This window comes from Gymnoscopelus braueri (genome assembly GCF_963280865.1).
Source record: "Gymnoscopelus braueri genome assembly, chromosome: 18".
Classification (NCBI taxonomy): Eukaryota; Metazoa; Chordata; class Actinopteri; order Myctophiformes; family Myctophidae; genus Gymnoscopelus; species Gymnoscopelus braueri.
The window spans coordinates 28,143,843-28,166,228 of NC_137618.1; the positions used below are offsets into that span (position 1 = coordinate 28,143,843).

Genomic DNA, 22,386 nt, shown 5'->3' on the forward strand with positions numbered 1-22,386 from the left:
AGTAATACACTCATCTTCAATGACATTCAAAACGGAGTATCTCTGTAATTAAAATCAGCTGTGTTTGAAGAACGTGCAGCTATGGGAATCAAACAGGTGCATGTAATCAAGATTCATTTATATTCATGAAGGCTGCGTTATGTCATCACGCAGCACGTTTTCGTTTACAGGAAGTAATTAAGATTGGCTTTTTAGGGACTTTAGATATAAAAATACACAAAAATTGTTTTTTTTTGGCATCTATTGTTAGGTATGCCCTTATGATGACCACGGATATGCTCTAAAAGTGTGAAAAACATATTTTTCATTTCACTACACCTTTAAGTTAATTAATCCTGTTTTTAATAAATAAGAATAGCCGCCCATATTACATATACATTAAATACATCTGCTATTACATTCATGTTTTGTCATTTCCAATATATTATGTAGCCTAAAGGATTATATCCCCATAATATTCATATTATTTCCGCATTGATGAGAAGCGCAGCATTCCGGCTACCATACTCGACCTGGAAGTAGTAGATGTGATTTCATTCACTTTGTTTCGAAAATGGGGAAACAAATGGAATCAGGAGCTCAAAAACACAATGAGAGGGATACAAGAGATACTGTATCTGTGCAACAGCTGCATATTTAAGCAAGTATTTTAAAACAGTGAAACCAACCAATGAAAAATAAACAGACATTAGGCCGGCGATTGCGTAATCGAGCAAGACCCGCGACTCCAGTTCAAACTAGCAGACCACGGGAGTTATCATCAAATCCAAAGATTGTGAATAAACCTCTTGTTGCTCCCAAGTTGGGGGGAGTTTCACCACTAGGTAATTTGCAACCAAAAGACCGTTTTATATTAAGCCTTAATGTCTTAATGGCCTTAAGTTTTCTGTGTGTTTCCTTAATTTTAGACTAATATCTTAGTCGATTACATAATGTAAATGTTGTTTAAACGAGTGAAATTAGTTGCTGCATATGATGCATCCATATCAGGGCTTTTTGATTAAAAAAAAAATCACACCCAGTGTGAAGTGGGCGGTGTGGTCACAGTGGTCATCACAGTGATGGAAGTTCACTTAAAGAAAAGTAATATTGTGGACCAACCATTGTACACCCCTAACTTAAAAAAAACTATAAATGTGTTTTTTTTAAGTGCATAGTCCTATTTATAGGGCTATGCACATGTGTCATGTTTCACTAGCCAATCACAGTCCTGAATAGACTGTGATTGGCCAATCACGGTGCAGGGTTAGGGGGGGTACACTGGTGGCCAATCACAGCGCAGGGTTGGGGGGGTGCAAAATCCAAACCTCACATATAGGGGCGGTTCCACCGCTCAAAAACCCACGGCAAAAAAAAGTCAAGCTACGCCCCTGGAGCAAGAACAGAAGTAAAAGTCCAAAAACTGAGGAATACATCCAAGGGCTGAGTATCGGGCCGTGGGCGTGACATGTATAGCCTACTTCAGTTGTTCCCAACCTTTTCTGGATCAGGGCCCAAATCTCAAAAGCGTTTTTCTTTTCAAGAAAACGGGAAGCAGCCTCCCTGCTTGGCATTCAGCATCAAGGGTTGGATTCGTGGTAAGTCCCTGTGACATAGGCCTACTAGCGTCGTGTACAGGGGGTGTACTTGTACATTTTGGCTGGTGATGTACTTGTACATCAAGCCGCCTCACACTACGAAGGCAGGAGATAGGCTCCTGCCCTATATGGGCCACATGGCTCGGCAAGGATTACTTAAATACATAATCATTAAAATCGTAGTATTTTGCTAATTATTTGGGCTCCCAATCCTGGGCAACAACCCTGCGGCCTATACCAGTTGGGAATCACTGGCCTATATCATATGACATCACACCCCAGTAATAACCCTAGACCACCTCAGTAATGGACTATTATATAATGATGCACACTGGCAAGCATCTGAGGTGTCTCAAAGCCTGGTGCCTCAAGGTTCAGAATGATTTTTTTCCCCCCCTGAGGCTGCAGAGCAATGACAAGGACACAAAACTGCATTCAATCTGTAAGCACAGTCTTGCGGAACATGTCACACCAACATTTTACTGCTTGTACCTGTATGAGTGAGTGACAAATAAACCCTCTTGAATCTTGAATCATGTATAGATTTTTTAAAGCAGACATTTTATGCTGTTTTTGAAAAATATAAAAGTTTTTAGCTTAAAATCACTCTGATGATTCTCTCAGATTTTCTCTCTCTTCATGTTCTGAGCCCTTTTCAGGTGCAATGATAAATGACCTGTTATCAATTAAGGCATTACCCACACACCCAAACAGGCATTATGGTTGAAAAAGTGAAGTTTCATGATACAGACCATTTCAATTTTGCCACATAATCAGGGCTGGTGGAAATTGCTTTTGGTTCAACATCATGACATTGGGTCTGCTACTTAAATGGCATGGGCACCTCCTGTAATGATAAACACCAAACACTAAACAACAAATGTTGTCTCTTGGTTGAAAGGAATTTTGCGATTTTTAAATTTTTTTGCACAGTGTCCAGCAACTTGCATATGAAAGGGATGTTCAGCATTGATTGTCTGTAACACTCACACTTAGAGCCTAATCAAATTACTGGTCCAGGTCACTCATAATAATCCCAAATGACAGCACAGGAGTGCCATCAAGTTATGCATCACTGATGGATAATTGCACATATGCCTTTTCAACACTTGAACAGAATCGGCTTCAATTTGTTGAGTGCACAGATTTGAAGAAATTAACCAATTCAAACTTTCAAAAGCTGTACACCCAGGATCAGAAAATGAGACACTATGATCAAAGCCTGAAACACTTGATTTATAATACCAAAAAAAGGCCTTATGTCATTGTAATAGGCTCATGAAGCGTATCTTTGCTGACTCTGGGCCTATTCATCAAAGGGAAGCCATTATGTCAAACAGAATAAGAATAACATGAAACTTAAATAATGTTGTGATGTTTTCTCTGTAAAGATAAAGCACTTTGTTACTTCCAACAGCTCTGCATGTTTGCTCATTTTACAATACACAAAATAAAGCTCCTCTGTTTCCTTTCATTTTGACTTAATAAGCATGGCCTTTACAAATGTGGCATGATGCTAACAGATGGAGAGAGACATTCCTGTGTGGAAAATGTCACAGGCCTGACATTTCCATTGTGTCCACGGAAAGTCATGGGTACAATCCAAGCCTCCTTGTGTGTGAGAATTAATCCAAGGGAAAAAGTCTTAAAGGACGACCTCACCCATTTTCAACATGGTCCTCACAAATGCTCTTGCAAAAAAAAATGAATCTACTTTTTTTTAAACAATATTTGCCAGACCCAAGGGGTCGGGCTTACATGAGGCTTTGTACCTGTTTCGTCCATACATGCATGGGCATGGTCACTTTGTCCTCCGGCCCCAGCCAAAAAAGTCTGTCCCCCTTTCGTCCATACATGGGCATGTTTTGTACCTGTTTTCTCCATACATGGGCAAAAAACAGGTTTTGGTAACTTTGTCAGGGCCCAGCCATAAAAGTCTGTCCCCCTTTCGTCCATACATGGGCATGTTTTGTACCTGTTTTCTCCATACATGGGCAAAAAACTGGTTTTGGTCACTTTGTCCTTAGGCCCCAGCCATAAAAGTCTGTCCCCCTTTCGTCCATACATGGGCATAGACACAGGCTGACACGTCATGTGAAGTCTGGGTCTGGCAGAACCAGGTCTCCTGGTCTTTTTTATGTCCAATGTATTTGTATTTAAGTTCATAAAGTTAACATAAGTATAACTAAATGCATTTGAAATTAAATAAAAATGTTACTTTTCAGGATTTCAATTAAAAATAGCAAAATAAAAATCAGGATTCCAATAAAAAAATAGCAAAAATAGCTGATCTACAAGCTGAAAACGCGTTGCGCTGCGACGCGTTTTGAGCTTGTAGATCGGCAATTTTTTTGCTACTTTTGTGTGACATAGAATGGCCCGACTGTCACGGTGCGGGGCAGAGAAGTGTAGGACCCAAGCGCAGACAGTGAGTGGAGACAGAGTGATTCAGATGCAGGGGGATTTATTACTTAAACAGGGAGTATAAGGACAACAGGTAACAGACAGAACACAGTAACAACATTAATGAACCGACAAAGACTGGAAACAGAGGGACATATAAATAGACAGGGACTAACTAGGCACAGGTGAGAACAAAGGACAATTAACACATGATTGGCTGGAACAGAACAAGACACAGGTGAACTACAATTACAAAGACATACTGGTGAGACAAGACAGGAAGCAACAACTAGGGCAGAACAGGAAACACCACGACAACACTACAAAACAAAGGTACAAGGAGAACAGGGAACAATACAACAGAAAGAGTGGCCAAAAGGGTCCAATGCCATATAAGGTCAGACTATGGCTAAATAATAAAGTCAGTCCACGGTCCGAGGAGCGGATCGTGACAGTACCTCCCCTCCACGGGACGACTTCCAGGCGTCCCAGAACCGGAATGGGGGGGGGCAGAGAAGCGAGCCAGAACCTCCGGGGGGGGGGGGGGGGGGCAGAGACAGGACCGGGGGGGGTGGGGCGCTGCCAGGGCTCTGCGCGGAGGGTGTCGGCGCAGAGGGCGCAAGCAGGACCGGGGGGGGGGGGGGGGGGTGTGCGCTGCCAGGGCTCTGCGCGGAGGATGTCGGCACAGAGGGCGCAAGCAGGACCAGGGGGGGGAGGGGGGGGGCGCTGCCAGGGCTCTGCGCGGAGGATGTCGGCACAGAGGGCGCAAGCAGGACCAGAAGTGAGGCGCGGGTCGAGGCCGGGATGGCCACCCGGGTCCGGCCGGACAACGGCAGGAGAGATCCGGAATGGCAGGCGAGGAACCGGGGCAGAGAAGAGGAGCTCGAGGCAGGACGACCGCCGGGAACCAGCCGGAAAGCGGCCGGGGAGGCCCGGACGGCAGGCGAAGAGCCGGGGGGGGGCAGGGAACCAAGGCAGATGAGAAGAGGCCCCGGACAGCGGCGACCGGAAAACGGGTCACGAACGGCCCTGCCGAGACCGCGAACCGGCACAGAAGGACCGGACGCCGCACCTGGATACTGGCGGAGCCCGTCCAGGTTCGGACGTCTCGGCGGCCGCCCGCCGTTCGTCGGCGCTGACCCGGGGCGAAGCAGGAGCTGGACCGTGGAGGCTTCTGGATGCAGGGCAGTGGAGGCTCCTGGATGCTGGGCAGCTGGGAGCGTTGGCGGTGTCGAAGGCCAGGGCGATGACGCCCCCTCGCCCGGTTCCCCCTGACGATAGCCTAGCGAGACCCAGCATAGGGAAGCAGTTGTCTCAGCAAAGGCTGGCTCAGGGAACACGGGGTCAACAGAGGCAGGCTCGGAGCAGAGAGGCTGGAGGCCTACAACCAAGGGGTGCAGGCTAATGAGTAGGCTGGCCATCGACAGGCTGGAGAGCAGGTAGGTGAACAGGCAAACGGCTAGGCAGGAATGAAGAGAAGTACTTCAAAGCCATCTGCTGGGCTGTCCGCTGGGTCCATTTGGTCGGTTCATTCTGTCACGGTGCGGGGCAGAGAAGTGTAGGACCCAAGCGCAGACAGTGAGCGGAGACAGAGTGATTCAGATGCAGGGGGATTTATTACTTAAACAGGGAGTATAAGGACAACAGGTAACAGACAGAACACAGTAACAACATTAATGAACCGACAAAGACTGGAAACAGAGGGACATATAAATAGACAGGGACTAACTAGGCACAGGTGAGAACAAAGGACAATTAACACATGATTGGCTGGAACAGAACAAGACACAGGTGAACTACAATTACAAAGACATACTGGTGAGACAAGACAGGAAGCAACAACTAGGGCAGAACAGGAAACACCACGACAACACTACAAAACAAAGGTACAAGGAGAACAGGGAACAATACAACAGAAAGAGTGGCCAAAAGGGTCCAATGCCATATAAGGTCAGACTATGGCTAAATAATAAAGTCAGTCCACAGTCCGAGGAGCGGATCGTGACACCGACAGTATATGCAATGTGGCCCTCTGGAGTGAGTGTGGAAATAAAGTGGCCCTCCCCATCATCAAAGTTGCCCACCCCTACCCTGGGCAGTAGAGGGAGAAGGCGAATCAGCTGGGGGTCATCCTGGGATCTGAGCAAACTCTGAGATTCCCTTACCTTTATATCGTTGGCTACGGTGCGTGTGTCATCCTGGTGATGTCAATCCGAGACATATCCGTATATGGAGTCCCAATATGCCCAAAGATGGATGCCGTGATGTCGGACTTGGATATGTCCGTCAGCTCCATTTGGAGTACCAAGCATTCAGTGACGTGGTCGGACCTAGTATATACTGATATAGTTGTCTAAATGTATGCAGACATGAACGCCTGCGTGAATGGTTTGTGTTGTGTTTGACATCAGAACAGATGTAGAGATATCTATTGGGAGATATACGAAGAGTGGCTGAGAGAGACAGAGACGGATACACTGAGGAACTCAAAGACACAGAGAGAGAGCGAGAGAGAGGGAGAGAGAGAGACACACACAGAGAGACACAGAGAGACAGAGTGAGCGAGAGCGAGAGAGAGAGAGAGAGAATGTTGTGCTGGACGTTGCCCATGGAAAGAGTTCCGGTGCGTCCGGAAAAAGGACCAGAGTCACACTTGTTTTCTTGTGCTGCTGTGCCAGCGGGGGACAATGTGTATTACTTTGGAGGGTACTTTGAGTACAACTCCTACACCATGGATCAGATTGATGTGAGCGTCTTCAACACAGTGACTTTACACTGGATGAAGTTTCCCCCAGAGACGCCTGGAAGTGGAGGAAGACGCCCCGTTGAGGTTCCCTCCATGCGCCACGGCCACACCGCTGTGCTGATAGAATCTATCATCTACATCTGGGGGGGAAAGGTAAATTGTAAGAAAATACAGGATGCCAACGTCAACTGGGTTATCATCACAGGGGACGACTTGGACAACGTTCTTTATGCATTTGATGTCGACACCCACAGATGGTTAAAGCTCAAGATTTCTGGGTTTGTACCTGCAACGAGGGCCGGCCACTCAGCCTGTGTCTTGGGGAAGGTCATGTTTATCTATGGAGGACACCGAAAGACTGTATGCTTTAATAACATCTACAAGTTGGACACCACCATGATGGTCTGGTCTTTACTTAAAACCAGAGGTACTCCACCACCTGCTTCACATCTTCACTCTGCCACCATCATTGGGACAAAGATGTTTGTATTTGGGGGCGGTGGGGAACAAGGGGAATACTACAACAACATCAGTGTGTTTGACACAGAGACCAACAGCTGGCTGAACACGCCTTCTGCACGGCTTCGTCCAAAAGGACGCTGGGATCATTCAGCCTTTGCCTACAAGGAAGAGCTGTACATATTTGGTGGTTACATCTTCGGTAGTAATAAGTGGCAGTTCAATGATCTGTGGAAGTTAAATCCCGACACCTTCTCCTGGAAGAAGATTCGGCTCTGGCGGAAATCCACAAATTGGAGTTCTGGTGTGTGGTGTTCCATGGTGAGAGATCGTATCATCCTCTTTGGAGGATACAGAGACTATGCACAGCCCCTCTTACAGATCTTAGACTTGAGTCCTAGTCTGAAGACGGTATGCAAGCTAGCAGTTATTCAGTATGGTCTGCAGCAGTCTGGACTTCCGCACAACGTCAGGTGGGAACTGGCAGCCCTGACAACAGGAAAGAAAAGATAATGGAAAACAATGAATTAACAAATACATTAATAAATGAAGCTTACCATAAACATAATGATCCCTTCATTCATCAAGTCATCAAGAACTGTACTGCTGACACAGGTTCAGAGCACTGTTGACAACGTTTCTTTTTTTTTTATCCCACGATTTTGGAACCCATTTTTCACCCAGTGCCAATGCCTAAGCTTATAATCCTGGCCGTTACGCTCCCTCTGCCAGTCTGGGGAGAGCCCCGAACTGAGCTCATGCTTCGTTCAATGCATGCGGAGTGAGCAGGCCGCTTCTTATCACCTGACAGGGGGAGTTTCCCTGGTAGGACGTAGCGCGTGGAAGGAACACGTTATTCCAACCATTTCTTTTGTGAGGGTACCTACCCTAGGAGAAAGGCCCTTTCGACAACGTTTCTTTCGTTCTCTTTTTGCCAGACCCAGAGGGTCGGCCTACATGAGGCTCTGCCCCCTTTCGTCCATACATGGGCGAAAAAGACCGGCTGTATAAAAGGGACCCTTTCTTCTCCATACATGGGCATAAAAGGGACACAGGCTGACACGTAATACGAAGTCCGTCATACAAAGTCCTTATAAAGTACTAGGAATTCATTCTGGGTCTGGCAGAACCAGGTCTCCTGGTCTTGTTTTTAATGTTCTTTTATAACACGAGAACAATGGCTTCCATTATGGCATGCTAACTTCCCAGGAACAGAAAGCCTGCAGGTTCTATTAGCTTGGATTCCCCACCGATGATGTTACTGGTAGGCGGGTTTCTGAACTGTCCACAGCCCTGAGACACAGACCGAGCAGACAAAAATGGTGCCATGTTCTCATGAGCATTAGTGAGGATAGGTTGATAGGTTGAAAATGGGTGAAGTCGAGAGGCTACAGCATAACCTCAGAGACTGGCAGATACAAAAACAGATCCACCAATTTCCCTCATAACCCCAGACTATACCATGACCTCCACTGTCACATTCCCCTTATACTGTAACTGTAATACACCCTTCAAGAGCAACATCTATTCTTCTAACACTCAATTATCCATTACAGTGGACACAGAGAACCTCATCACAGAGGCAGTGTATACCACAGAATGACCTCTCTACAGAGGCAGTGGACACAGAATTACCTCTCTACAGAGGCAGTGGACACCAGAGACAACCTCTTTATGACCTCTCTACAGAGGCAGTGGACACATAATAACCTCTCTACAGAGGCAGTGAACACATAATGACCTATCTACAGAGGCAGTGCAGTGGAGACAGAATGACCTCTCTACAGAGGAAGTGGAGACCAGAGAACAACCTCTACACAGAGGCAGTGGACAAAGAGAAGAACCTCTCCACGGAGGCAGTGGATACAAACATTGACATCTCCACAGAAGCAGTAGACACAGACAATGAAATCTCCACAGAGGCATTTTAATTCATTTTCACTGATAACCTCGTCCCATTGGCTACTGTAAATGCCAATCAATATCATTGCTATGTCTCACCCTAGCTGACTGTTTTCAGAGGAATCACGTGATCTGTAGAATAAAATATGAGGATATCTGTCCATGTAATGGCGTCTTTAAAACCAGTTTTTCAGTTTGTTCCTTGCCCGATTGTACCTTATCCTGTGACATCCTCTGTTATCCTGTGTGTTTTTCTTCTCCAACTCTTCTCCAACAATTTTGGTCTCACTCTGCTTTTGGGTCCAAACTAATTCCTTACACATACATACATACATACATACATACATACATACATACATACATACATACATACATACATACATACATACATACATACATACATACATACATACATACATACATAGATGTATCTACAAGCAAGAAATGTATACATACATACACATATATTCATTCACGTATGTACAGTATGTACACACACACACACACACACACACACACACACACACACACACACACACACACACACACTTATACTTTGTACGTAGTCTATGGCCTGAGTCAGACACTTTATCGTACTGTTTTAATAGAACTAATGGGTCCACTGGGTCAGTCTGTGTTTAACATACCTAACGGGTCCAGTCTATGTTCTGGGTCAGTCTGCGTAATCTCATACTGTTTTAATAGACCTCATTGGTCCAGTCTATGACCTGTGTGAGATGCTCTATCCATACCAATGCCTCCTTGTGCTGAATCACACTTTAGTTAGAAGTCACACCACACTCTCTACAGTATGTATAGCCAGGAGATGGAGAAGAAGCCAAACATATGAATTATTGAAGTCTGACCTACATGTATTTGGTTGTACCTATGTGTATTCAGGTCCTTGGTAGAATAGCTTATAATAATGATGCAGTGCGTTATTCCCTTATAAGGGAAAGTTTTCAGTTGCTTATTCATACCATTACAAACATTCAGCACGCAATTCGCGCTAAATAATTTGCTGCTCAGAAGTACCAAATAATGTGACCAGACACTATTGATACTGTTGCATAAGTATTTAAATAGTTTATTATTTTCTTCCCTCTTTTACATAAAACAAAGAATATCAGAAATGTACAACTCTTAACTCATACTGCTAAGGAGATTGTCACACAGGAATGCCAGATGTGATAGGGCCTGGAAAACCAGAAAATGTTTATAAAGGTTAATTAAACGTGAATAACATTATATGCAGGGACAGCAAATAATTACATAAATATCTGTGTAGAGAGTACAAATACCAGACAATAGTACATAAGAGTAAATGCTAGAAAAATACAATGCTCTTTTGAAGTCCACAGATTGACACATGTCAAAACATAGAACCCATGCACACAGAACCATCAACTGGTATCAGTGTAGTGAATTGATCCCTGATCCATCACATCTTGCCTTGTTTTATGCTACATTTGTCATAATTAGATGTGCCTATTGTCTTAAACACAAGTGCATGCTTACAAACAGAAGCTTTTTTTTCTACAAGTAAACATAGCAAGTGATCAAAGATCAAAGTAGAGATAGGATGAGACAGTGGTTCTCAAATATTTTCATATCAAGGACCCCCAAATTGATACGTATTTGGCCGCAGATCCCCATTTGAAAAGGGTTTGTGCCAGGGATCCCCATAAGAGAAGATTTGTGTTGTTACAATTTCTTTTTATTCATTCATTTATTTATTATTATGTTTCAGGATTTTTTCCCCTAAAAAATCTACAAGCCGATCTACGAGCTTTTCTAAGCCCCCCCCCCCCAAAAAAAACGGATCTACAAGCTCACATTGCAAGCTTGTAGATCTGCTATTTTTGAATATCCTAGGTATAAAATTGCGTTAAAGTGGTTAAATTGTTCCTCATTTAGCTGGGGACCCCACTTTGAGAACCACTGGTATCGGATAAAAAAAAACTACATGGAACAATTTTTCTGTATTTTGTGTATAACTTTGAGCATGTGGACATATATGCTTGACAAAAGACTGTTTGACTTGATTTGATATACAGTAAATAAACTGTATATTAAAAAAAAAAACATTACAGTGCTTCTTAGTAGCTACATCAGGTTAATGCTAATCTTGTATTTTTTGTATTTCAAAGAGAATATGGCTCTAGGTCACGACATGACAAATCTGATATGTAGATTCAGTGCAGTTTGTTCACTGTATATCGTAATTAGCAAAGAGTAGTGCTTGGCGATATATTCTCACAATGCAGAGAGCAATGTCTTCAAAACATCTACAACTGGGAAAGACAGGAAAAACATCTCACGGCAACTAAAACTGTCAAACATGTCAGGATGCATTCATAACACTGAAGAACGTTAACTATAAAGAACACAGCATAAGTAATATATAGAGAAACTGAGTCATGTTGGTATATTTTACAGCTGTTTGTGCGGATGGAAAGTGACAAGACCAGTGTAGATAGAGTAGCAAGGTGAAGCTAAACCCTCCACAGCATCTATCAAGAGCGCCAGAGACCACGACACAATTATTTTCCCTGAGCTAGCATTGCGACATCCACAATGTGCCTACACTGCAAAATCCTGAATGTTAATTTAACACTCAGGATTTTTACAGTGTAGATGTCATTATAACTAAGTATACGTGCAACATCCTCACTGGTCTTTCTTGACGTCATAACTGTGGAATATGCTACAACTAAATACAATGGTTCATTCAGCAAAAAACATATAGGCCTATATGGCACCTACTTTATGGCAAATAATTATTGGCATGAAGATAAAACTCACAATGTATTATTGAAGATAATAAGATAACAGAAGACTTCTGCTAATGAGATGTTAGATCAGTGGATCTCAACTGGTTTCACTCAGGACACAAATTTGACCATTTCCAAACTGTGCAAACGTTAAGAAGTGCATTTGGTTATTGTATTATGACCTAGTTTATATGAATACATACAATGTTCTAAGCTGTGCTGTGACCCCATGACGATGTCTAGTGAGACACTTTTAGGTCACGACCCTCCAGTTGAGAACCACTGTGTTAGATAATATTGTAATCAGAGATATTTATTTTAATGTTTTTTTTTTTTTTAATACTGAGCAATGCACAACAGGTCACAATTCTACCCAGATGAATACATGGGTTTTTGAAATGAAAGCATTCATAGAGAGGTGTCATTATCATTATCATTTCTCCAGTTTGACATAGGCTGTTTGCATGCAAATCATTACTAACACTATATGACAACAGAATAACAGAAAGCTACCAAGTTAATGCACAGAACACAGAGCCCATGAATAGCAATCGGTGTCATGTGCCGTACATCAGACAGATCTGGATGGAAATTGTGATCCACTGCCTTGGTATTGTAAGATTTCTTCAGAAATATTGGTGAGGAGTGAGGTTTTACATATTTTTCATAAGCAATCTACCATTACAATCACGTTTTTATATGTGCTTGAAGTTTGATTCGTGAAACTGGTTAGGAGCTTGAAGAAATGCAAATAAAAAATTCAAAAGGTCATATTTTTGTTTTGCAAAATATCTCAAAACTACTTCCTTCAATAAACTCAGATGGAACCTTGTACATTGTAAAATCCTCAGGGTTAATTTATCCATGTGTAACTCTCAGAGTTAAATGAACACTCAGAAGAGTTTCATTGTAATGGTGTCAGAATGCTGTTGATTCCTTGATGATTCATCTCTCCTTCCGTTTGGCCTCACCTCATAATGGATTCTGGAACAGATAAGAGGGGAAAATAATCCACAAAAATACCTTTGAAAGCCATCTTAGATGTATAATCCACTGTTAAGGAATGTGTGTGTGTGAGTGTGAGTGTGTGTGTGTGTGTGTGTGTGTGTGTGTGTGTGTGTGTGTGTGTGTGTGTGTGTGTGTGTGTGTGTGTGTGTGTGTGTGTGTGTGTCGGCGGTATGGAAACATGTAACAAAAATGTCATTAGTTATGCATTCCAGGTGCTTTTCAGGGCAAAAACACTACGTTTTCAAACTTCAGTCTAACTTGGGCTCATTTATGGTTGACAAAATGACCCAGCCATTCATTGCTAATGACCAGCTTCTCACCAGAAATAAATAAATGATGAATCAACTACTGGAAGTGGCAGCTCCAGTATGAAATTGAAAGCCCTTTTCAAGGACTTGCATATCCAAAGGTACATAGTGATAGAATTATGTTATGCAAATCAATTGGCTAAAGGAGAATTTGACCACAAACAGAGGGTTTCAAGTTGTCATGAACATATTGTTACTATGGTAATCACTGACATTGAAATAGTATATTTGATTAAAAAAGAAAAGAAAATAAGAAACATGATACAGTGAATGCACTCAGTGAAATAAGAGTACAGTACAATAGAGAACGTAAGGCCTAATTTATGCTCCGTCGCACAATGGCGTCACACGCCATAAATAGTAGATCTACAAGCTCACAGCGTGTCGTGGATAGGCTAGTTTTGGCACACCCCGCCATCGTGTGATGAAGTATGAATTTGTGTTGTGTTGGGACTAGTGCAGTTCACATTCTATACGTTTCAAAGCTGTGATTCTTACAGCTGGCAAGTTGAAGTCTTGTCTGTTCTTTCTGGCTCGGAGCGCTTCTGCTCTTTGCTTTCTTATAGGTCAGCTTCTTTGGTTCCATCCCACCTATAACATCAAATAAAACACACAGTTTTGGTATTTATCAAACACTTAAGTAAATGGCAAGAACCCAGCGAGTCAACAAACGACAGGGTAAATAGTCACATAAGTTTGGTTCAAAGAAACTAGGATACAATGTAACCATCAAACCTAGCATCTGTCTAGATCTTGATGACGCTGGTTGCTTGTTTCTTCCACAGAACCTGGTGTCTGTGGAAGAAATAAGCAACCAGCATCATGTCGTTCTGCACGAACGATAGCTCGCTCGCGACATTCAGTGCACGTTTGGGTATCATGACACTCCACGATGAGCAGTAGTAGAGAAAAAACTAACTTTGTATCGGTTATAATAGACGATTTTCACTCTTACACGGGCTCCCATTATGCCAACGGAGGGGGTCGACAGACTGGACGACACGGGACTCTGAAATAACTCAACGTCCCTTTCAATGATGGTGAGTGATTAGCGACACATCAAAGATAACACTTAAAATGGGCGGATCTCTCCTTTAACCTTCCTCATCCTCCTCCCTCCTAATCTTCCTATTCCTCTCTCCTCTGCCGTCAAGATGAGGAAACAGACAGCAGAATAATGAAGCAACACTGAACCTTTCAGCATTCAAATCAACTGTCAACTTGTGACAGTGGTTCAATGGAGTCGAGGACTTGGTCAATGTACAGTAACAGTGAAAGCTGGATTGTTTTCACATACTCGTCAAATAAACTCTTGGTCAAGACCCCTTAGCGTCACTTTTGATCACACTGGGTACTCCTTTATCAGTTATCACACTGGGTACCCCTTTATCACATTGAGTACCCCTTTATGACACCGGGTACCCCTTTATCACACTGGGTACGTCTTTATCACACTGGGTATTCTTAAATGAGCAGTGTATAGCTTGAGCAACCAAATATAACGTGGCGCCACTTCTCCACAGAACTCAATGGACGCAGCCGCCATGTTCTTTTCTGTTTTGAACGGTGTCCACGTTCAGCACCATGACTGTACTGTCACATGACTGAATGACACAAGGCAGAATGCGGACCAAGGAAATATTGCCACTAAAAACAATGACGACAAGTTGAAAACGTGAGGCACGCCCAAACGAGGCGTTAGCCGAGCTGTGTGAAGCCCACTTCTGATGACTCAGCGCTGTTCAACTCAGCGGTTGCATAATAATAGGCTCTATGCAAGGCAGCCATAATGGCAAGAAATTGGACTGTTTCCATTGGTAACACCTGTGAAGGCAGTAAGGAAGCAGTCCAATGTCTTGCCAATATGGCTGTGGTGGGAATTGCTTGAGTCTTTATCTTAAAAAAGGCTTTAACTTAAAATGCCATTACCTTAAAGGTTCTATGACATTCATTTTCACTTCTTTTTTAAAAATGTTTTTTTGGGGGTTTTATTACCTCAATTACACCCAAAAAAACGGAACTCTGAACATTCAGTGGATTTTCTGTGGTCTGGGGTTTTCTGAATAATTAGGCTGAAAAGTTATCTGAGATTGGCCCTTGGATAGTGAAGTCACAGGCCATTAATCCCGCCCACTCTCCTCCTCGCCCCTCCCCTCCCCTATCCTTTCCTTTGGGGGGGGCAGAGCAGAGGTGATGATTGACAGGCAAAATCCCTCAACAGCGACACCCGCAGGCAAAGATTTCTTTTTTCATTGCAGTTGAAAAGGCTTTAGAAATGTGAGAGAAAAACACCTGCAATGGCTCACTAGAGTGGAATTTTCAGTTAAAACTTTTTTTACACGTTTGAAGGACCATGACAAAGACTTAATGTGTTGTAAAACTGAATGTCATGAAACCTTTAACCACATGAACCCTTGTGTCCATATTCTTGGGTGAAAATTTGGCAAAAATAGCAGATCTACAATCTCATGTGAGCTTATAGATCGGCAATTTTCAGCAAAGATATTTGGTGTAGACTAGAGGGGAAAAAGGCCAAGTAGAGACCACTGTGGGACTAAGTATAGGGTTTAAGTGGTTAAAAGGCTTTTTACCTGGGGTCAGTCTGGGTAGTCTGCTCTGTGTATCAGACACACTGGCAGAGGTCACAGGGGTCACAGAAGGGTCGGGTTGGGGTTGGAGGTAGGTCACAGTGGGGGAAGGCACGGACGGGACAGGGGCCATGGAGGAGTTGGACAGGGAGTTCGGCACGCTCGCGGGGCCGTGGTTCTTTGGGCCGGACGGGATTCTCCAGCGGGGCAATGGCGCGGGCGTACACACCTCCTCGCCGGGAATGCTGGTGGGAGGACAGAGGGACCGGTCTGGGGTGGAGACAGATTTGGGGAGAAGGTGCAGGATGGAGGAGAAGAAGGAGGAGGAGGTGGATTCAGGGAGCGGGATGGTCCCAATCCCACTGTCCAACGTTCGCATCTTGCTGCCAGGGCCTACGGCACAGGGACAAGACACGCAGGAAGCTCAGGGGAGACAGCATGGGTTCAAGGTTCAAAGGTTATGTCTAGTGTAAAGTTATTGTTTAGCTCCTCGGACATTGTAGCAGCATAGTAACACGATATAAAATAATAATGATAAGAAAAAATTAAGACAATAATACATCTACAGTATACACACACACACACACGCACACACGCACACACACACACAGTGTGACTTGTGTCATTCTTTGGCATTGTTCATCCCCTGGGCTTGGGGCGAGGTTTCAGGGCTTGTGAGCAGGGTGTCAATGAGTAATAAATGTGTCATATAGTCGCTGTTGGGTGTATGTCTCAAGCTCTTATTAATACTTTCGCATTGGTTAAATGTTTTTAAAATCCAGAGACAAACTTAACCACTTTCAACCTGATTTTGGGCATGTAATTATAGGAAAAACCTTTAAACATTGCTACATTTTGTGGTATCATAGGACCATACGGTGATCAAATAGGTAATGAAATGCATAAAAAGATGAAACAAGGTTTCTGCCCAACAGCAACTATATATATATATATATATATATATATATATATATATATATAACTCTACTGACAACTTCAGCACTGTTGAATTTGTTAGTCAACAGCTGTAATACAGTATTAACATTGGAGCGGGTTGGTTGTGATACAGGTTGGATGTGATTGTCCCACCGTCATGTTCATTTCCCCGGCCCGCCACGTTATTATTACTGTCAGCTGCACAAGGGAGTGCAGAGCAGCTGCCTGGGCCGTCCTGTGAGAATTCACAGCATTCGTGCAACGGTGAAACAGATGGTGCAATAGTTTTTCTGCGTTCCCAGGTCCCAGCCCAGGTCTGCTCTGAAGAGCCAGGCCTCCTCCGCAACATTCCCCCGAATGTTGCTTCACTAACAATCTAATTACATGTGACGGCAACACAGAGTAATGATCAGTAGTGCACAGTAACAGAGTTAATTTACTTGAGTATTGTACTTTTCAAAATGTTTTAGTATCTGCACATTACTTGCGTATATTTGTTTTTTGGAAGCTCATGACTTTCACTACACTACATTTCAAAGACAAATATTGTAGTTTTGACTCCACAACATTTCTAGGAAGGGACCCTCAGGGCCCACATTTATAAAACTACATCATGAATTAAAGCAGCACTATGTAACTTTTTTTAATGAATAAAATGTAATTTTGTCCAATCTGTATAATGGTAGAGCAGTGGTAGAGTCAGGACCCCCAGGACGGTCCCCAAATTATCTTGGGGGGTCCCCAGAACTCACTCAACAGTAAACAAACCAACATATAGTATAAGTGTATATGTCACAGTACGATTGGAGAACCAGTCAGATTGAAGAAGGTGTACTCGGTTTCACCGACGGAGACGCGCCGCCTGAAGGTGACTTGAGCCACGGGAGGCACCACCGAGCGAGCTTAAGCGAGCGAGTCGCCGTGCCGAGCGTTGCAAAGTCACCTTCAGCCAACTCAGCGCCGTCCGAGTTATGTACCGATAGGGACAGAATCGTAAATCATCGCCCCCCCGACCCCCCCCCCCCCCCTAGTCTCGGTACCTCTGAGACGTCATTTCTATTTTGGACGGGGGGGCCCGCCCCACCACGGAGCACTCTTTTTTCAATCTGACTGGTTCTTCAATCGTACTGTAACATACACACTTAGAAATGTGCAGATCCCCTGTGTATGATACAGGGTATCTGCACATTTCTAAAGTTACAATTTAATGACTTTTATGACCTTTTTAATATCAAATTGGCCAAATTGTCAAATATTACGTAAGAAAGAGGTAAACATTGTGAAAATAGCCGAACTACAAGCTCACAACGCTTCGCACTATTTATCTGTGGAACCAAGTCAAACTAAATATAGTGCCTACAATTCCAAGTGCTTGTCAGGGGGGGGCGGGGTCCCGAGTTCAAATAGGATTATTTTGGGGGGTCGCCTGAAAGGGAACACTTGTGGCAGAGTATGTTAATACAATGTAACTTATACAATTGGGGTGGTTGTATTTTCTCTCCCTGCTCTTCTATTGAGACATTTAGATCATGTCAAAGGTCATGTCTCACCTAGACACAGGATCTGACACGAATTTGACCTGATGGTTAAGATTCAATTTATCCCCTGAGCAAGCAGGCAGGCTCTATTAGCTCAATGGTAAAATATTCTGCACTTGCACAGGAAACCGGTTTCAAATCCGGGGTAAGAGAGGAAAGTTACATAGTGCTGCTTTAACCACTTAAGCCAAAAAATTGTGAAAATAGTCGATATTCCTGGGTAATTACACCTTAATGCCACCGCAGGGACGGCGTCCTAAAAGATGGAAGTAGACATTGTAAACCTCACCCACTTGCCCACTCGGGTCAGTCTGATTCAGTGCACCATGTTAGTTTGTGCACGGGTAGTGGCATGCCGCGTGCACGGGTGAAATTGTGAGTATATCAAATGCATAATGTAATAGTATTTGACATTTCCAAGCCGAGGTAACATTGTTAGTCCAGCTGCAATTCATCACAGCTGCCAAACATAGTTGGAAAAGGGGTATATAGATATTAGGTGCATAATTTCCTCGTTCATTCATACAAGCAAAACTGATCTTAAAGTGGTATTTCACTTCTAGAACTACTCATTGAAAACACACGTCTCTGGTTCTGGTGACAGATATTGTCCTAATGAATGAGCAGACCTTCATTTTTCAATTAGTAATTTTATGCATGAATTTCATGGATTTCATACATGGACTTGCTGCAACATTATGTTACAGAAAATATTAACATACTGAAGTAACTAATTGAAAAAAGATTTTTTCAGAAGGATAACATCATTCACCAGAACCAGGGACGTGTGTTTTTAATGAGTGTAACATGGTTAATGTGGAGTTTGAAGTTGAATGGGTTTATATACGTAGGAGGGGGGCGAGTGTGAATACCTTTTTCCCCTCCGGACTGGGAAGAACTACTCATACTGCCCCACCATTTTGAATAAAGAGAGACTTTTTGTTGAATGGCAATCTTGTGCTTTATTTTTACAACCAGGCGAGCCTCTTGTGAGCCAGGCATCTCACACAGGGCCTTAAAAATAGTTTGAACAATATTGATCAGTGGATTATGACTTTGTCAAATCAACTCTCAATTGGTCCAACATGAATCAATGACTGCTGTGAATGTAATGTTTGAGTGGATATACTGTATATTTTTATATACAGTTTTATATACAAGAAAGGATTTTGTCGGATTCAATCCAGGACCTGTTTTGAAGGGGAGTGTCTTGATCATTGACTGAATATTAAAAAATATATATAAATATTCTAACAGCATCAAGCTGATAACTGCTCTAATTGCGAACCAATAATAGTAATGCCAAAATATAAATAAAACATAAACCACTGCCAGTGACCAAAGTTTGCAAAGTAACTAAATCTGAAGTTAATTCATGCATAATGTGCTTAGCTGGTGCAATTACTATGAAAGGACAATGAGGTCGTTAAATCAGGTCAAAATAATTTCATTTAAATTTTTGCAGGCTATGCCATACTTTGCCTTTAAAGGTATCATGACATTCATTTTCACTTTTTTTATTTTCAATGTTTTATTTGGGGTTTTATGACCTCAATTACACCCAAAAAACCTGAACTTAGAACATTCAGTGGATTTTCTGTGGTCTGGGTTTTTCTGAATAATTAGGCTGAAAAGTAATCTGAGCTTGGCCCTTCGACAGTGAGGTCACAGTCGATTAATCCCGCCCACTCTCCTCCTCGCCCCTCCCCTCCCCTATCCTTTCCTTTGGGGGGGGCGGAGCAGAGGCGATGATTGACAGGCAAAATCCCTCACCAGCGACACCCGCAGGCAAAGATTTCTTTTTTCATTGCAGTTGAAAAGGCTTTAGAAATGTGAGAGAAAAACACCTGCCATGGATCACTGGAATGGAATTTTCACTTAAAACTTTTTGTACACTTTTGAAGGACCAGGACAAAGACTTTGAATGTGGTGTAAAAGTGAATGTCATTAAACCTTTAAATGAAAAGTGGATTAATATTTTTTTTTGTATACAGTATCTTGTTAACTCTGCCAGGCCGGAAGGCTGGGAGGATATGATCTTATCTTGCCCCTGAGTCTGTGTGTCTGTCTGTCTCTGTGTGTGTGTGTGTGTGTGTGTGTGTGTGTGTGTGTGTGTGTGTGTGTGTGTGTGTGTGTGTGTGTGTGTGTGTGTGTGTGTGTGTGTGTGTGTGTGTGTGTGTGTGTGCGCGTGTGCGTGTGTGTGTGTGTGTGTGCGTGTGCATGTGTGTGCGTGCGCGTGCGCGTGCGTGCGTGCGTGTGTGTGCGGATAATCTCGGAAACCGCTGGACAGATCAGCGTCAAACTTTTTGTGCGGACAGCAGATTCTTTCAAATTGGCATCATGGTGGCACTATACCAGCCTGTTTTTGGCCTTTTTAACCTTATGTCATACAATAAAACCCACAACTTACTGAATTGCCCTGGTTAGGCAACCCAGCCTGGTGGAGACTGTATGCACTTTCCGGACAGCTCCTTTCTAGTATATGATCTTAATTTACAGCGCATTACAGGATATGCTGCACATCCGACTTCTCATACCCACCGCAGAACTTCATGATGACTAATAGGACGTTGTAGTAAGTTGGGGGAGGCAGTAAGGTTCAAATCCCAAAAAAGTCTTGTCCGGTGGTGAATACATTACTCTCTACATCAGTATATCCACCAACTAAAACCTTTTCCTTTTCTCTATTTTTGGGGGTCTTTTCACCCCTTTTCCTCCCCAAATTAGTCAATTTTTTCCCCGAATTGATTCCTCCCCATACACATTTCTCTGTTATCACTGCTGTTTTATCCTACCTGCCAGTGAGGAGCCCCCACTGGGAGGACACACATTCTACTCCTTCCACCCAACACTTCCTGCTGACAGGGTTTTGCCCCATCCTGTAAGAATACATGCAGTGATATCACTCTACCCGCCCGGCTTTCCTCCCCTGAACACAGGCCAATTGTGTTCGCATAGACCCTAAGACAAAGCCGGATGCACCACAGTGGATTTTAACCCACAATCTCTGCTGTGGTGGGCAGGCACAATACCACTGCGCCACCCGACTGCAGCTTAAAAAATAAACATTTTTATAATTTTAATTAACCAAAAAATATACCAACCTCTGGCGGAGATATTGTGCACCAAGTTGATTGGTAAAGTGAGTGAACAAGTGCAGAGGGAGGGAAGGAGGTGATGGACTCAAACTAGTGTAATTGCAAAAGGTAAAGGTACAGTAAATAGACCCCATAGGTGGTTATATGTATCTACTGTAGAACTATTTTAACCGCTTTAATACCCTTTCCCAACTTTGGGCATAGACAAAAAGACAGAAAATAGCGTATCTACAAGCTCATAATTGTTTGCAGTTAAGTTGTTAAATAAATGAGAACAGGTGAGTGGTACAGTACCTATGACATTCTCCTGACTGGAGCTCTTCTCTGCACATCCATTCTCTTCATCAGCTCTCCGATTCAACATCTGCATCTTAAAAAAAAAATAAAAAAAACACCTGAATGTTTGAATTGGAACATAATATATACCGTATATTTACCATTTGGGGGAATTATTTAATTCCAATATGGTTAAGCTTCCAAATTGTTCCAATCGTACAGTAGCCTACAGCAGATCAGTGACAATACATTTGGGTTGACAAGCGTTATTTTATCATTGAGCTGATTTGTCTCCAAGGCCAACATTCCTCAAGCTCGTTTGTCTATATTTAATTAACTCTAATGGTGTGGACTCATACTGTACAACACATTGATTTGTACTTGGAGATAATGTAATACTGTATTGCTGTTTAGACACATAACCGCAAACCCTTCCATTTTCAATGAAGGTGGCAGTTTTAAAGCTGCAGTCTGTAATTTCCACCTAACCGGGATTCCAATCTGTCTTGATTCCTGTTGCTGTCTTTGTAACATAGATACACATTAATATGAGCTTAGATGCTAACTCAGCAGACAAACAATTATGACTAGCCGACACCATTCCTAGTTTAGTTAATTCAATTAAAAAATGCAGGTCGTCCTTCATATAGCCTTGGGACCAGACTAAATAACCTCTAATGCAATAAACCTGTCTAGACCAGCTGATAACTCTCTCATTTGTGCACAGCATGTAAAACTAAACTACATTATAGATCTGGCTGACTGAACAAAGC

The 22,386-nt window shown here is 43.0% G+C and overlaps 1 protein-coding gene across 2 annotated transcripts in view; it reads right to left on the minus strand.

Annotated features, from left to right (window-relative positions):
• Window positions 1–10,148: 10,148 nt before the first annotated feature.
• The window catches only part of LOC308105628 (nck-associated protein 5-like), an 83,893-nt gene continuing 71,655 nt past the window's right edge, over window positions 10,149–22,386 (minus strand). For both annotated transcript variants that reach the window (XM_080456476.1, XM_080456475.1), the window contains exons 10-13: window positions 21,632–21,707; window positions 15,769–16,158; window positions 13,676–13,768; window positions 10,149–12,845 (exon numbers count right to left, since the gene is read on the minus strand). In XM_080456476.1, the coding sequence (XP_080312602.1) occupies window positions 12,844–12,845; window positions 13,676–13,768; window positions 15,769–16,158; window positions 21,632–21,707 (561 nt within the window). In that variant the 3' untranslated portion in view covers window positions 10,149–12,843. The remainder of the gene's footprint in view (window positions 12,846–13,675; window positions 13,769–15,768; window positions 16,159–21,631; window positions 21,708–22,386) is intronic.